At 61.0% G+C, this 14396-nt stretch overlaps 8 protein-coding genes across 8 annotated transcripts; 3 read left to right on the forward strand and 5 right to left on the reverse strand.

The window, feature by feature from the left end:
• Positions 1-516: 516 nt before the first annotated feature.
• OT_ostta17g02010 (Fatty acid desaturase, type 1) lies at positions 517-1305 on the forward strand (the record flags this gene model as incomplete). Its single annotated transcript, XM_022984693.1, has 1 exon — positions 517-1305. The coding sequence occupies one exon, from the start codon at positions 517-519 to the stop codon at positions 1303-1305; it is 789 nt and encodes a 262-aa protein (XP_022840490.1).
• Positions 1306-1558: 253 nt separating this feature from the next.
• OT_ostta17g02020 (DNA methylase, N-6 adenine-specific, conserved site) lies at positions 1559-2419 on the reverse strand (the record flags this gene model as incomplete). The annotated part of the gene is made up of 1 exon (XM_022984700.1): positions 1559-2419. The coding sequence occupies one exon, from the start codon at positions 2417-2419 to the stop codon at positions 1559-1561; it is 861 nt and encodes a 286-aa protein (XP_022840491.1).
• Positions 2420-2903: 484 nt separating this feature from the next.
• OT_ostta17g02030 (Heat shock protein 70 family) lies at positions 2904-5272 on the forward strand (the record flags this gene model as incomplete). Its single annotated transcript, XM_022984708.1, has 2 exons — positions 2904-2983; positions 3400-5272. The coding sequence occupies 2 exons, from the start codon at positions 2904-2906 to the stop codon at positions 5270-5272; spliced, it is 1953 nt and encodes a 650-aa protein (XP_022840492.1).
• A 158-nt stretch (positions 5273-5430) lies between these two features.
• OT_ostta17g02060 (unnamed product) lies at positions 5431-7000 on the reverse strand (the record flags this gene model as incomplete). The annotated part of the gene is made up of 2 exons (XM_022984715.1): positions 5431-6829; positions 6981-7000. The coding sequence occupies 2 exons, from the start codon at positions 6998-7000 to the stop codon at positions 5431-5433; spliced, it is 1419 nt and encodes a 472-aa protein (XP_022840493.1).
• A 173-nt stretch (positions 7001-7173) lies between these two features.
• On the reverse strand, positions 7174-8125 carry OT_ostta17g02070 (Snf7; the record flags this gene model as incomplete). The annotated part of the gene is made up of 2 exons (XM_003083941.1): positions 7174-7773; positions 7964-8125. 2 exons carry the CDS (start codon positions 8123-8125, stop codon positions 7174-7176), a joined length of 762 nt encoding a protein of 253 aa, XP_003083989.1.
• Positions 8126-8225: 100 nt separating this feature from the next.
• OT_ostta17g02075 (Plant specific eukaryotic initiation factor 4B) lies at positions 8226-10258 on the reverse strand (the record flags this gene model as incomplete). The annotated part of the gene is made up of 2 exons (XM_003083942.1): positions 8226-9836; positions 10223-10258. The coding sequence occupies 2 exons, from the start codon at positions 10256-10258 to the stop codon at positions 8226-8228; spliced, it is 1647 nt and encodes a 548-aa protein (XP_003083990.1).
• Positions 10259-10356: 98 nt separating this feature from the next.
• On the reverse strand, positions 10357-12429 carry OT_ostta17g02080 (Patatin/Phospholipase A2-related; the record flags this gene model as incomplete). Its single annotated transcript, XM_003083943.2, has 1 exon — positions 10357-12429. One exon carries the CDS (start codon positions 12427-12429, stop codon positions 10357-10359), a length of 2073 nt encoding a protein of 690 aa, XP_003083991.2.
• A 359-nt stretch (positions 12430-12788) lies between these two features.
• Positions 12789-14381, forward strand: OT_ostta17g02090 (Citrate synthase-like, small alpha subdomain; the record flags this gene model as incomplete). The annotated part of the gene is made up of 1 exon (XM_003083944.1): positions 12789-14381. The coding sequence occupies one exon, from the start codon at positions 12789-12791 to the stop codon at positions 14379-14381; it is 1593 nt and encodes a 530-aa protein (XP_003083992.1).
• Between the last annotated feature and the right edge of the window lie 15 nt (positions 14382-14396).

Below are 14396 nucleotides of genomic sequence, written 5' to 3' on the forward strand. Positions count from 1 at the left end.
GCGGTGCTCGCGCGCGCGCGCGGGCGGTTTGGGGTGAAAATGCGCGCGTCGTGTCATCGGGGGGACATGGGGCGGGGCGGAGGACGGCGACGACGGCGCGGGGATTCGCGGGACGGCGCGATCGCGCGGTGGCGGCGCGCGCGGGCGGAGAGAGACTGACGAGAGACTGTCGTGTGCGTCGACGTAGGAACGCGTGTGCACGTGCGAGTGTCGCGCGCGGTGGCGCGACCGGGACGCGTCGCGCGCGCGGTGACGGCGCCGGGGGTGATTGAGCTCGGCGACGAGAGCGACGACGCGGTGGTGTGGAAGAGAATCGGTCAGGATACCGTGGATAAGGCGTGTGAGTTGTGGGGCCAGGTGAACAGCGAGGCCGCGGCGGCGGCGAAAGGAGCGTGGGCGGGGGTCAAGCCCGTGCGCAAGGTTTTGTTCTCGGACATTTTGGCGAGCCCAAAGCGCAACGCGTTTTTGCGCAAGTGGATCCCGACGGACATCACGTACGTTAGCTTCATCGGTGCCATGCACGTCGGCGCACTCTTGGCCCCGTTTTACTTCACCTGGGGCGCGTTTAAGTGCTTTTTGGCGATGTACTTCATCACCGGTTGCCTCGGGATCACGCTGAGCTATCACCGTCAGTTGTCGCACAAGTCGTTCCGCACGCCCAAGTGGCTCGAGTACGTCTTGGCGTACTGCGGCGTCCTCGCCGTGCAAGGCGACCCGTTGGAGTGGGCGTCGAGCCATCGTCACCACCACCAGCACACGGACACGCCGAAGGATCCGCACACGCCGTACGAAGGCTTCTGGTGGTCGCACATGGGTTGGCTGTTGGATAACGAGGCGACAATCGAGCGCGTGGGGGATCGTTCGAACGCGCAGGAGATGGCGGCGCAACCGTTCTATCGTTTCATGGAGAAGACGTACATGTGGCACATTCTCGCGTCTGCCGTCGCTTTGTTCGCCATCGGTGGCATGCCGTGGCTCGTTTGGGGTTTCTGCGTTCGAACCGTGTGGGTGTATCACATAACCTGGGCGGTGAACTCGGTGTCCCACTGCTGGGGCTCTCAGGAGTTTAACACGGGCGACCTGTCCCGAAACAACTGGCCCATAGGTATCCTGGCGTTCGGTGAGGGCTGGCATAATAACCACCACGCGTTCGAGTTCAGCGCGCGCCACGGTTTGCGTTGGTGGCAAATCGACATGACTTGGATGATGATTTGCTTGTTGAAGTTCCTCCGCCTGGCTGACAAGGTGAAGTTACCCAAGGAGGCGCAGATGGAGCGCATGCGTTTCGAGCCGACGCGGGCCTAAGATCCTAGACGACGTCTTTGTTCAGTCGTCCAACATTCATTACCAAAGACGCCATTGGTGGGTCGTGCGCACGACACTCCCCTCCAGAGCGGGGCCGCATCTCGCGACGGTTTTGAGCGCCCTTAGGTTCGCGCTCGCTCGCATTTATGAGCTATTTCTCTTGCTGGCTTTTTAATTTGTACGAAATTTCGTGATCACGTTCGTGTTCTGCACTATCTACGTCCTATTGCACACTCGCTAAAGTCCTAATTTCTCACCTGCGCGAGCGACCGCCTCGACCGCCGCCTCGACCGCCGCCTCGACCGCCGCCTCGACCGCCGCCTCGACCGCCGCCTCGACCACGTCCGCGCCCATCTCTCACGCGCGCCTTCCCGGCGAACGACCGCGAGAGATCTTCGACATCGTCATCGTCATCGTCATCGCTCGCGATCCCATCCCCCGGGACGAACCGCCAGAGGTCCACCGCGATCTCCACGCTCTTCTCTCTGTGATGGGCGTACGTCGCCGGCAAGTCGTATTTCATCTGCGCCAAAACCTCCGCCTCGCGCGCGCCGAACCGCATCATCGCCACTCGCTCTATGTGTGATCGCGTGCTCGTCTTATGAAAGCTATAAATCGCCCCGCTCGCAATCTTAAACGCCGCCTTGAGGAACGCGACGTCCGCGCCCGCGCGCCGCGTCCCGAACGGCGGATTCATCAAAACCGTGTCCCCCCTGATCGGTATCCTCCGCGACGAAGACGACGTCCCATCATCATCACCACCCACTCTCTCCCTCCCCCTCCCAATGTCCCGCACGACGTCCGCGAGCACGAACTCGGGTTCGAGCGCCGGGTCGAACCGCGCGCAATTCGCCCGCGCCGTCGCCAACGCGTCCGCGTCGACATCGATCCCGATCACCCCCCCCGCGTCGCACACGATCGCGGCGATGGCGAGCATCCCCGTCCCGCACCCCAGATCGACCACCACCTTATCCTCGACGTCACCGCGCGCGCGCGCGTGATGGACGACGCCGGCGGCGAGCTCGGGATTCGTCGGGTACTGCTCCAGCGCCTGCTTCGGCGCCTCGAACGGGGCCACGTCCGAGAGGAGCGATTCGAGCCGTCGCGCCCGCATCGACGCCCCCCCGCGCGCGCGCGCGACGGCGCGTCGACGCGGATTCGCGCGCGGGCGCCAGAAACGCCCATCGGTGGTGTTCCATCGACCGGTCACGACTCGTCGACGGGAGACTCCACTGCGCCATCGAGGGCGCCAGAAACGCCCATCGGTGGTGTTCCATCGACCGGTCACGACTCGTCGACGGGAGACTCCACTGCGCCATCGAGGGCGCCAGAAACGCCCATCGGTGGTGTTCCATCGACCGGTCACGACTCGTCGACGGGAGACTCCACTGTGCCGTAGTGTGCTCCAGAAACATCCATCGGGCACCCCTCGGGCGCGATCGCGCGTCGCGACGTTTGGCGCGGGGCGGTCGCTGTGTCACGAGTCATGATTCGTGAAATGTGTTCCATCGACGACCTTCTCGAGCCGTCTTCTCTCGCCGCGACGCCGCGCGCCATCGCCGCGACCGCACTACACGACACGTCACGAACGACACACGATGAGTAAGGCTGAGGGTCCCGCGATCGGGATCGATTTGGGCACGACGTATTCATGCGTCGGTGTCTGGCAACACGACAGGTGCGCGGTGACGCGGTGACGCGAACGCGCGACGGGGGCGATGGGACTTCGGGCGCGCGATGGGCGTTTCGCGCGCGTCGGCGCGATCGCGCGTCGGCGTGGGGTGGCGGACGCGCGCGCGATGCCGAGGCGCGACGATGTGGACGCGTGGATTTTTATTCGCACGATCGGTCGCGGTCGCGTCGGCGCGCGGGGAGCGCGCGGGGGGCGGACGCGCGCGCGCAAGATGGATCTCGAAACGCGCGTGCGGCGGCTCGCGACGGGCGGCGCTCGATGGGACGGTGGTGTCGTTTTCGGTGTGGATATGGCACTGTTTGCCCATAGGGGATGGCGCGTCTGGTCAAAGCGACCGCGCGGTTGACTTCGCGCGCGGGACTGGATGACTGACGATTCGATGATTTTCGCGCGCGACGCAGGGTTGAAATTATTGCGAACGACATGGGTAACCGTACGACGCCGTCGTACGTCGCGTTCACCGACAGCGAGCGCTTGATTGGTGACTCGGCGAAGAACCAAACCGCGATGAACCCGACCAACACCGTCTTCGATGCCAAGCGTTTGATCGGTCGCAAGTTCAGCGAACCGCAAGTTCAAGCCGACATCAAGGATTGGTCCTTCAAGGTCGAGGCTGGCGAGCACGACAAACCGATGATCGCCGTGGATTTCCACGGCGAGTCCAAGAAGTTCTCCGCGGAGGAAATTTCTTCCATGGTTTTGGTTAAGATGAAGGAAACCGCCGAGGCGTACCTCGGCAAGGAAATCAAGAACGCCGTCGTCACTGTCCCGGCGTACTTCAACGACTCCCAGCGTCAAGCGACCAAGGATGCCGCCGTCATCGCCGGCCTGAACTGCTTGCGCATCATCAACGAGCCGACCGCCGCGGCCATCGCGTACGGTTTGGACAAGCGCAACGAGAACAACGGCGCCGAGAAGAACGTCTTAATTTTCGATCTCGGTGGTGGTACCTTCGATGTGTCTCTCTTGACCATCGAGGAAGGTATCTTCGAAGTCAAGGCGACGGCTGGCGACACGCACTTGGGCGGCGAAGATTTCGACAACAGATTGTTGCAGCACTTCATCCAAGAGTTCAAGCGCAAGCACAAGAAGGACATCACTGGTAACCCGAAGGCTCTCCGCCGTCTTCGCACCGCGTGCGAACGCGCGAAGCGCACCTTGTCTTCCACTGCGCAAACCTCTGTCGAGATCGACTCTCTCTTCGAGGGCGTGGACTTCTACACCTCCATCACCCGTGCTCGCTTCGAAGAGCTCTGCATGGACTTGTTCCGCAAGTGCATGGACCCGGTTGAGAAGTGCCTCCGTGACTCCAAGATGGACAAGTCTTCCGTCCACGAAGTTGTCCTCGTTGGTGGTTCCACGCGTATTCCGAAGGTTCAACAGCTCTTGTCCGACTTCTTCAACGGCAAGGAGTTGTGCAAGTCCATCAACCCGGATGAAGCCGTCGCGTACGGTGCGGCCGTCCAAGCCGCCATCTTGTCCGGCGAGGGCAACGAGAAGGTTCAAGACTTGCTCTTGCTCGACGTTTCTCCGCTCTCGATGGGTCTCGAAACCGTTGGCGGCGTGATGACCGTGCTCATCCCGCGCAACACCACCATCCCGACCAAGAAGGAACAAGTGTTCTCCACTTACTCCGACAACCAGCCGGGTGTGTTGATTCAAGTCTTCGAAGGCGAGCGCTCGCGCACGCGCGATAACCACTTGCTTGGCAAGTTCGAGCTCTCCGGCATCCCGCCGGCTCCGCGTGGTGTCCCGCAAATTAACGTGTGCTTCGACATCGATGCCAACGGTATTCTCAATGTTTCCGCCGAAGACAAGGCTTCCGGCCAAAAGAACAAGATTACCATCACCAACGACAAGGGTCGCCTCAGCAAGGAGGAGATTGAGCGCATGGTCCAAGACGCCGAGAAGTTCAAGGCTGAGGATGAGGAGCACAAGAAGAAGATCGATGCGAAGAACGGCCTCGAGAACTACGCGTACAACATGCGTAACACGATGAGCGATGCGAATGTTGGTGGCAAGTTGGACGCGGAAGACAAGAAGACGATCGAGGACGCCGTCGAGGCCGCGATCACTTGGTTGGACGGCAACCAAACCGCCGAGGTTGATGAGTTCGAGGACAAGCTCAAGGAGTTGGAGGGCGTTTGCAATCCGATCATCAGCAAGATGTACCAAGGCGCTGGCGGTGCCCCGCCGGGCGCTGACATGGGCGGTGCGGACATGGGCGGTGCCGGTGGCGCTTCCTCTGGACCGAAGATTGAAGAGGTGGATTAATTTTTTTGATTTACTTCGGAATTCGTTGTTTGATGAAACATTCCCCGTGCCGTCACGAGGTCTTAGTATGGTTGCCAAAGCTTAGTAGTGATGCAATAAGACTCATCAATTTTCTCACATATTTACGCTCTCCTGCGATTTACAACCATTCCTACGTCTTAATTCTTTCCGCGTCCGAGCAAGTTAGCGAGCGCCTGGCGCGTGATCGACACGCCCGCGCGTTGTTCAGGTGGTACCGGCGTCGCCTTGAATGGGCGGTGCTCGGATTTTTTGCGCTTTGCTTCCTCCTCTTGCAAGCGAGCAAACTTCCGTTTGTGGTACGCGCCTCGCTGCTCGGTTGAGAGTTGAAACGGCGTTATTTCAGTCAAGACCGACCCGGTGATGGAGATACGCTTCCTCTTTCGCGCGTCCTCCGGAGGTGTTTGCTCGATTTTTTCCACCGATCTCGTCCTCTCCATCATCGGTGCCGACGTTCGCCTCGAGCGCGTTCGGCGGATCGCGTCTGAGACGTCGTCGACGGCGAGCGGTGGCTCTGGGTATACTTTGCTCCGCCGAGCCGACGTCAACGAATGCGCCAACTTGGATTTGATCGTTGTGTATGGAGGCGCGTACGAGCTCGTCCGTCGCTTCTGCTTTTCTCTCTCCATCGCCGCCTTGGTGTTTTGGATCTCCAAGAGCTCGCGCTCTTCGGTTGTCAAAATCTTTTGCTTCATGCGAGTCCTGGTGAACTTTGGACTCACCGCTCGCGTTGTCGTCGTCGACGCAGGAATCTGTGTCAAATCTTCGTAATCCGTCGTTCTCCCACCGGTCTCGAACGCGCGGAGCTTTTCCTTGCGTGATCTAAACTTTTCCATCGGCGTGATGGGTCTCTTGGTACTCTCGAGCAACCGTGACGTTGGCGCTATTGGCTCGGTCACCTTTCGTCTCGCCTCTAGCACTGACTGCGTGTCGCGTTCATGCTTCGCGATCGACGCCACGCGATATGCCGTGGGTTTGGGTGTTTTCAAAATTCGCTTCATGGGCGACTGAGAGGTGAATCTTCTCGTCGCGTTCTCCTTAGGCGTCCTCTTCTGTGATGAGCGTCCTCGCGAAGCGTCCAACCTTGGCGACTTCGCGCTCGAGGCCTCCTTCTTCATGCTTGACGTTACCAGCGCGAGCAACCTAGGTGATCGACGCACCGGCGTATTCTCCACCGTCTTCGGCGTCTTCACCTTCCGTTCACTCGATCCATCGTTCGCCGCCGCACGTCTCGGCGCTCCCAACCTTCGCGGTGTACGTCCTGGCGTGCGACTCTGTAATCGTCCCGGAATCTCCTTTGGCGACGTCCTATCGAGGTCACCGTTCATTCCCCTGTTCTCTGGATCCCGCATGAACGCGCATCGCTCGTCTGTGGCGATCTTCCCATCGAGCGTCTCGTCGCGTTCCGCCGGCCGCACTCTTCGCTCACTCGGCGTCGACAGCGCCCTCGGTGCCGCGCTCTCAAAGTATCCGTCCTCCGCGTCCGAGTCCGCTCGCGGGTTCGTGAAATTAAAATATTTTGGAGCCGTGAACTCCCACCTGCGTCGCGGCGCGTTCGATCGCGTCAGTCGCGCGTTTTCGGGCTGCTAGCTGTTGGTTGTTTGAACACGAATTCAAAACGAACGCAATAGTACTCGCGATTTCGCGCGGTTCAATGGTCTGCGGCGCGCGTGAATCGTTCGCGACGTACCTGTTACTATCGTCCGTCATAGAGACGGGCGCGGAGCGATCGTGCGACGCGATGTGGCGTGCGTGAGTTCAGCGCAGACGAAGAGCGGTGGTTGGGCGGGACGTGATCCACGAAGCGCGGCGTCGCGGTTGATTTCGACGCCAACAGAAGTGCGCTAGGGATCTCTGACTCGTGTTACAACGTGGTGCTCGATCTAGGAGAGCTCCATCTCGGCCTGAAGCGCCTTCAATTCAGCCTCTTCGTCCGCCGAGAGCGCGCTCGCGCTCGCGCTCGCCGGCACCGCTGGGAGCGGCACGCTCGGCAGTGTCGGCTCTTCCAATTCCTTGGCGAGCTCTGGGTCCAGAAGATTGTTCTCGACGTCCAAGGCGTCGAGCTCGGCCAACTCTTCCTCCAGCTCGTCCTCGTCAAACTCCGCCGCCAAACCAGTCGGTTGTCCGAGCGCTTCTTGCACCGCACGCATCTGCTCCGTCTGTTCGTTGATCACGTCCATCGTCGCGTCCACGTCGTCGATGCTCGTTTCTTTCGCCAACCGTCGCATCGCGTCCGCCCCGGTGCGCAGCGCTCCGTACGTCTCGCTCGTCGCCCGAGACCCCTCCAACATGATCACCTGTTCCTGCAGCTTCAACTGCGACGTCGACAGAGCGTCCAACTGCGCCTCGTACAATTTTTTCTTCTTCAGATGTTGCATCGCTCGTCGCTTGTTTCCCTTTCGATTCTCCTCTCTCGCCAGCGCGAGCTCCTCCTCGACTCGTCGATTCGTCAGCGCCTCCTTCTTCTCCAACATCTCCAGCGTCTGCGCCCGCGACGTGAACGATCAAAACTCGCGTCAGTCTCGCGAGCGAACACTTCATCGACGTTCTCGACTCGCGTGCGGCGCTTCATTCGTCCAGAGCGCGCCGCGAGATTGAATGAAAGTCGAGAATCTTTCGACTGCTGCAATCTCCCAAATCTCCAGTCGCGCGTCGCGCGTCGCGCCGACGCACCCGCTTGATGCGATCGATCGCGTCGACCGCGGTGGATGGGGTGGTGTTGCCGTTGTGCGCCGTCGTCGACGTCCCGGGGGACGACCGACCGTATCCGAAGAGTTTACGGAACATTATTCCACGCGAGGCGAGATCTGCGGTCGCGTTCGGGCACTTGGGCATCTTTTGTACGCCAGCGAGGGAATCGAACGCGTTCGACGGCGGCGAAGCGTGAAACCGGTGTGATTACAGGTGATGGAGCGATATCGATGATGGGAGCGGTTTACTCCTCGCCAAGGGCGTCGAAGGCGTTCTTGGCGACGACGGGCTTGGCTTCGTCCACGGCGACTTTGGGCGCGCGCGGAGCGGGCTTGGCGTCCGTCGCGGACTTCTTACCGTTGTCCTCACCGGCGGGCTTCTCACCGACGGGTTTGGGCTTGGCGAAACGGAACTTGTCGTCGAGCTCGAGGGAGAGCTTGGCGAGGGAGATCTCCATCTCGGAGACGTCTTGGCCAGCGGATTTAGCTTCTTCAATTTTCGCCTTGAGCTCCTTTTCCTCCTTGAACTCCTTACGCTTCACCGAGCCGACGGAACGCTTCAAGTCCTCGGCCACGGGGTCACGACCGGCCGCTTTGAGCGCCTCCTCACGCGGGCGGGCGCCACCGAACAACGAGCTCTGCGCTGCGGCGCCCACGGGGGCTTCAGTCGAGCGCTTTTGCAGGTTGAGCTTCGGCCGGGCTGCGCGCTCCTCAGGAGTCGCCTCGCGGAGCTCTTCCTCCTTGCGCGGCGCAAACTTGGGTCTTTCGGTACGATCACGCGCTCGCGAGCCCCAAGAGTCTGTTGAATCGGTGGTGCGTTCGGGGCGGTCTTCGCTGCGAGCCGGGACGGGCTCGCGCGGCTTGTCCTCGACGTACTTGACGTCAACAGGTTTGGCGCCGCCGAACAGGGAGTTCGATCCCGAGCTCGCGGGCGCGGTCGCGGTCTCCGATCGCGGTTTCAACTGTAACTTCGGTCGCTCGCGAGGGGCGTAGCGATCGTCCGCAGGCGGCTCCGCGGCGCTCGTGCGCGAGCGTAAAGCGCCCCAATCGCGGTCGCGTTCCTCGCGAGGAGGACGGTCCTCATATCGCGAGTCACGCTCCGGCAACTGCTTCCTGTCTCTACTCCAACTACTGCTTTCGTCCGCGCGCGACGGCCCGAGTTCCTCGCGCGGTTCGCGTGGAGCTCGATCGACGTAATCTCCAAATCCTCTGCGTTCCTCGCGAGGAGGACGATCTTCGTAGTCGCCGCCGTAGCGGTCACCGCCACCGTAGCGGTCACCACCGCCGTAGCGGTCACCACCGCCCCGTCCGCTGCCGTAACGGTCATCTTGTGGCGGCGCACGGCGGTCCGCGCCCCAGTTGGAGCTCATCTCCGCGCGGGAAGGACCTTGGTCCTCCAGAGGAGCTTCTCGATCACCTCGATCACCGTAGCGGTCGCCCTCGCGGCGGTCGCCGTAGCGGTCGCCCTCGCGGCGGTCGCCGTAGCGATCGCCCTGGCGGTCGCCGTAGCGATCACCACCGTAGCGGTCTCCGCTTTGGTTGAATCCGCCGCCCAAGCCGCCGGCAAAGTCGTCATCCGGTCGGTCGGATCGTGGTCCCGTCGGAAGCACGACGTCATCCGTGCGTCTCGAGTACCCACTGACGCCCGATCGCGTCGGCGGCACGTAGGAAGACCCACCTACGCTCGATCCCGCAAACTCCGCGAGCGAGAGCTTGACTCCCTTGGCCTTCTTCTTTGGTTCCTTGATCGCCGCAGCCGCGCCGAGCGTCGGAAACGCCGCTTCCTCCTTCGCTGACACGTCGCCAAGCGTCGGGAACGCCGATCCCACGGCCTCTTCCTTCTTTTCTCCTTCCACCTACGCGTTCGAAATCAATCGTCATCGTCAGTCACGTCCCTCTTCGACCACATTTGCAACCTCTCGTCACGCGCGGCGTTCATCCATGCACACGGTGAGCTCTACTCATCCTCCGAACCGTCTCGATCGACGCGCGTCGCACGTTCACCGTCTTCTTCTCCCCTGACGCGATCAAACGACTAAAAGATTTTTCGTCCATCGTAATCCACCGCTGAACCGCCGTGTTCGTCCCAGCGCGCGCCGAAATCGAAGCGATCTTTCGCTCGCGAGCGATGCGCCGCCGGACGTCCTCGATAAAAGATCGCGTCGTCGACGATCATCGGGTGACTTCACGCTCGATGTGATCGGGTACGAAGACGCGTCGTATTCGTGGGTACAAAACGCACCTGAGCGCTCCACGCGTTGGCGTTACCCCAAGCCATGGCGTGAGTAAGTGAGGAGGAATAAAAGGTCTTTGGACACGGAGTGCGTCCGAGAGGGTGGAGTGATGTTTGAAAGTTCACAGAGCGTTACAATGTCATCAGGCGTCGGCGTAGAGGGCGTCGTGGATGTCACGCTCGCTCGCGCTCTCGGCGGCAGCGATGATGTCGTACGGGAGGATGGTGTCGTCCTCAGCGACGTCGTCGGCGTGGATGAGGGAGGCAGTGGAGGAGTTTTTCGAGTGGCGACGATTCGGCGTCGCGCCTTCAGAGGAGGCTTCGACGGAGTCGTTGCGCTCCATCTGGGCGTAGGACGCCCTCGTAGCAAAGTTGACCATGTTCCAACTCGGAACTCGGCCGCGAGAACCCATTCGGCCGTGGTGACGGAGGTTCTTTCGGAGAGAGGCAACGCACTCGTCGAGGACGAGTTCGATGCCCATCGCGTGCTCAATTGCGGCAAGCTGTGGCCAGATTTCCTTCTCCGCCATCGTCGCCGTTTCGAACAAGAACTCTCGAGTTGGGTTACTAGCGATGCGAGAGAACTGTTTCCACGTATACCACATCACCGCCGTGGCGTCGCCCTCCCACTGTTGACCAAAGAGTTTGAAGACGTCAAAGACATCAACGCTCGGGATGAGGTCCAACACCTGTCGACAACGATGTTTCCACTCGCTCTCAATAAAATACGCCCAGAATCTCAGAAGACGCCCATGCGAGGTGAACCATCGTTTGATTCGTAGTAGCGGCACGATGTGCGGATTGGTTTGCGAGACGATGAAATAGTTGCAGTTGAAGAGCTCTCGGAGGTTATCCATAGGTAAATCAGCCTCGAGTGAGCCGTCACGCCACCGTCGAGGTCCAGCCTTGCCCTCGGGGAGCCATGGGACGAAGGTGCCGTTTCGGGACTTCGCTAGGAGTGGTTGTGGGGGGAAAAGCGCCGGGAATGCACACGAGGCTGCGACCGCTGACCACAGGACGACGTGCGGCGACGTCAGATGGTTCAACAAACGTGGCTTCTCGCCAATCGTCGTTCCGCACACGCATACGCTGAGAATGCGTCCACCGCTACGATCGTACGCCTCTTGAAACGTCAAGTCACCGAGCAACGCGCGAAGACATCGCTGGAAGAAATCGATGTCGTGCAGAGCCCCAGTGCGCAAGTAGTGCTTCATCACGCTCATCGGATCGTTCCCACTGAAAAACGTGAGATCCGGGAGTAAATCCCAAAAGTTCTCCTCGCTGAAGAACTCGTCAAGCTCCTCCTGGGTTCGACTCGCGATGATCGCGGCAACGATCGAACCAACAGACGAGCCTGCTAACACACGTGGGAGTAAATGTTTCCTGTTCAACGCCCTTGCGACGCCGACATGAAACGTCCCCAGCGTCCCCCCACCGCTCATCATCAGCGCCGTGCGGCCAAAGCAGTGCCTCGTCTCCTGTAAGAAGATCAACTTCTCTTGTATCGTCACCTTCTCGTCCTGAGCGATGCTGAACAACTGACTCTTGAGCTCGGCCATGTACTGGCGAACCACCCTGGGAACCGCCTGGGGTTCGCTGCTCGGCGTCGAGAACCTCACCTTACTGTCGTGCATCAACGACCCAAGATTTCTCAAGATGTCCGCCCGGAGCAAAAACATCATCTCCTCCGCGTTCCCGCTCGCGCGTTGCGCCTGCAACTGTCTCAACTGTTCATCGATGAGATCGACGTCGTACGACCGCGCGCCGCTCCCCCACGCGCTCGTCGCGCGTTTCGCGTTCTCCGCGCTCGCGTGCAATTCGCCTCTTTCTCGCTCATCCTCCGCCTCCACGCTCGCATCGTGTTTCTCCAACTCCAACGCCGCGTCCTCGAACGCCTCGTACGTCTCCGCCGCGGACATTCGTTCCAACAGCTCCCCCCGTCGCTTCGCCCGACGCCTCCGCGTCCACACCGAGCGATCCATCGCGCGGCGCATCACCATCAATGACACCACGATCACCGCCGCGCGCGCCCACGCCCGTCGCCGTCGCGCGCGATCGATCGACGCCGACGCGAACGCGAACGGCGTCAACGCCCTCGACGGTGTCGCCGTCGAACCGAAAATCCACGGCATCTTCCCCGCCAGCGCGCGCGTCGCGGCGCGATCGACGCCCAAAAGATCGCACACATCGCTCGCGTATCGAACCGCGCGCGACATCGCGCGATCGATCGACGCGTCGACGTCCGTCGTCGTCGACGCCGACGACGCGCGAAAACCGTTACGCGCGTGATAAATAATATGCATTTTAGGGTTTATTCGTATACGAGATGGCTTGAACCCAGTGTGCGATCGCGAGGACCGGGGCGGCGGCACCGAAAAGTCGAGTCAGCGCTGGGAATAATTCATCCGTCCTCGATCGTCGACGCGCGTTCGTCGACGTCGCGCGCGCGCGCGAACGAGCGCGAGCGCGGGACGTGGGGCGTCGAATTTTGAATCATTCATCCGTCGACCGCGACGGGCATCGAGGGCGCGCGAGGGCGAGCGAGGGCGCGACATCGAACGCGCGGAATCGAACGATGGCGGAGGACGCGGCGCATCGGCGCGTCGGTGTTTTGAGCGCGCACGTCGGCGGTGCGGGGGCGGGTGAGGGCGATGCGGTGAGATTGGCGCCGCACGGTGGTCGAGGCGTGTTGCGATGCACGGATAGTCGAACGGGGAAGACGTACGAGGTGATGATCGACGACGACGGGAGCGTGGATGCGAGCGCATTTAAGAAGATCATCGCGGGAGGAGACGGGCGGGGTTTGGTGCTGTACGATCCGGGATACATGAACACGGCGCCGTGTAAGAGTAAGATATCGTACATCGACGGCGATAAGGGGGTGCTGAGGTACCGCGGGTACCCGATCGAGACGTTGGCGGAGCGGTCGACGTATCTGGAGACGGCGTTCGCGTTGGTGTACGGAGATTTACCGAACGCGAGTCAGTTGATGGAGTGGGAGCGCACGATAGCGAGGCACAGTGCGTTGCCGGTGCAGGTGGTGCACGCGATCGAGGCGCTGCCGCACGACGCGCACCCGATGGCTGTTATGCTTGCGGGTTTGAACTCGTTGAGCGCGATGCATCCAGAGCAGAACCCCGCGATAGCGGGCGGTGGGATCTATGACTCGCACGCGGTGCAGGACAAGCAAATCGTGCGAATCATCGGAAAGATGACCACGCTCGCGGCGCACGCGTATCATCGGAACACTGGTCGGTTGCCCGCCGCGCCGAACACACGGATGTCTTACGCTGAGAATTTCCTGTACATGCTCGACGCCGGTTTAGACAGTCGCCATAAGCCCCATCCAAAGCTCGCCAAGGCGTTGGACGTCATGTTCTTGCTACACGCCGAACACGAGATGAACTGCAGCACGGCAGCGTGCAGACACCTGGCGTCGAGCGGGGTGGATGTTTTTTGTGCCGTCGCCGGCGCCGTGGGCGCCCTGTACGGCCCGCTCCACGGCGGCGCCAACGAGGCGGTTTTGAAGATGCTCGAGCGCATCGGGACCGTCGAGAACATCCCGAGCTTCTTGCAAGGGGTGAAGGAAAAGAAGTACGTCATGTTTGGCTTCGGTCATCGGGTGTACAAGAACTTTGATCCTCGCGCGAAGATCATCCGCCAAATTGCCAACGACGTCTTCGATCTCGTCGGACGCGATCCCTTGATCGACGTCGCGATCGAGCTCGAGAAGGCGGCGCGCGCGGATGAGTACTTCGTCAAACGTAAGCTTTATCCCAACGTGGACTTTTACAGCGGTCTGGTATATCGCGCCATGGGATTCCCTCCCGAGTTTTTCACCGTACTCTTCGCGATTCCGCGCGCCACCGGGTACCTGGCGCACTGGCGCGAGAGTCTGACGGATCCGGACAAGAAGATCATGCGTCCACAGCAAGTGTACCAGGGCGAGTGGTTGCGAGATTACGAACCCATCGGTGGGCGCTCGAAGTCGCTCACGGACGCTATGGACCACCTTTCGCCATCCAACGCCGCTCGACGTCGCATGGCGGGAGACCCGCCCGCGGGATCAGCTTGGAAAGGGATCGAGATGAGCACCAAGGCGTGGGAATCCGGTGCGAGTGTGGGAGATGCGACAAGCGGGCTGGAACACTACATCGTTCGGAAATGAAACGTGAAACAAATG

Source organism: Ostreococcus tauri, assembly GCF_000214015.3.
Source record: "Ostreococcus tauri WGS project CAID00000000 data, contig chromosome 17, whole genome shotgun sequence".
Taxonomy (NCBI): Eukaryota; Viridiplantae; Chlorophyta; class Mamiellophyceae; order Mamiellales; family Bathycoccaceae; genus Ostreococcus; species Ostreococcus tauri.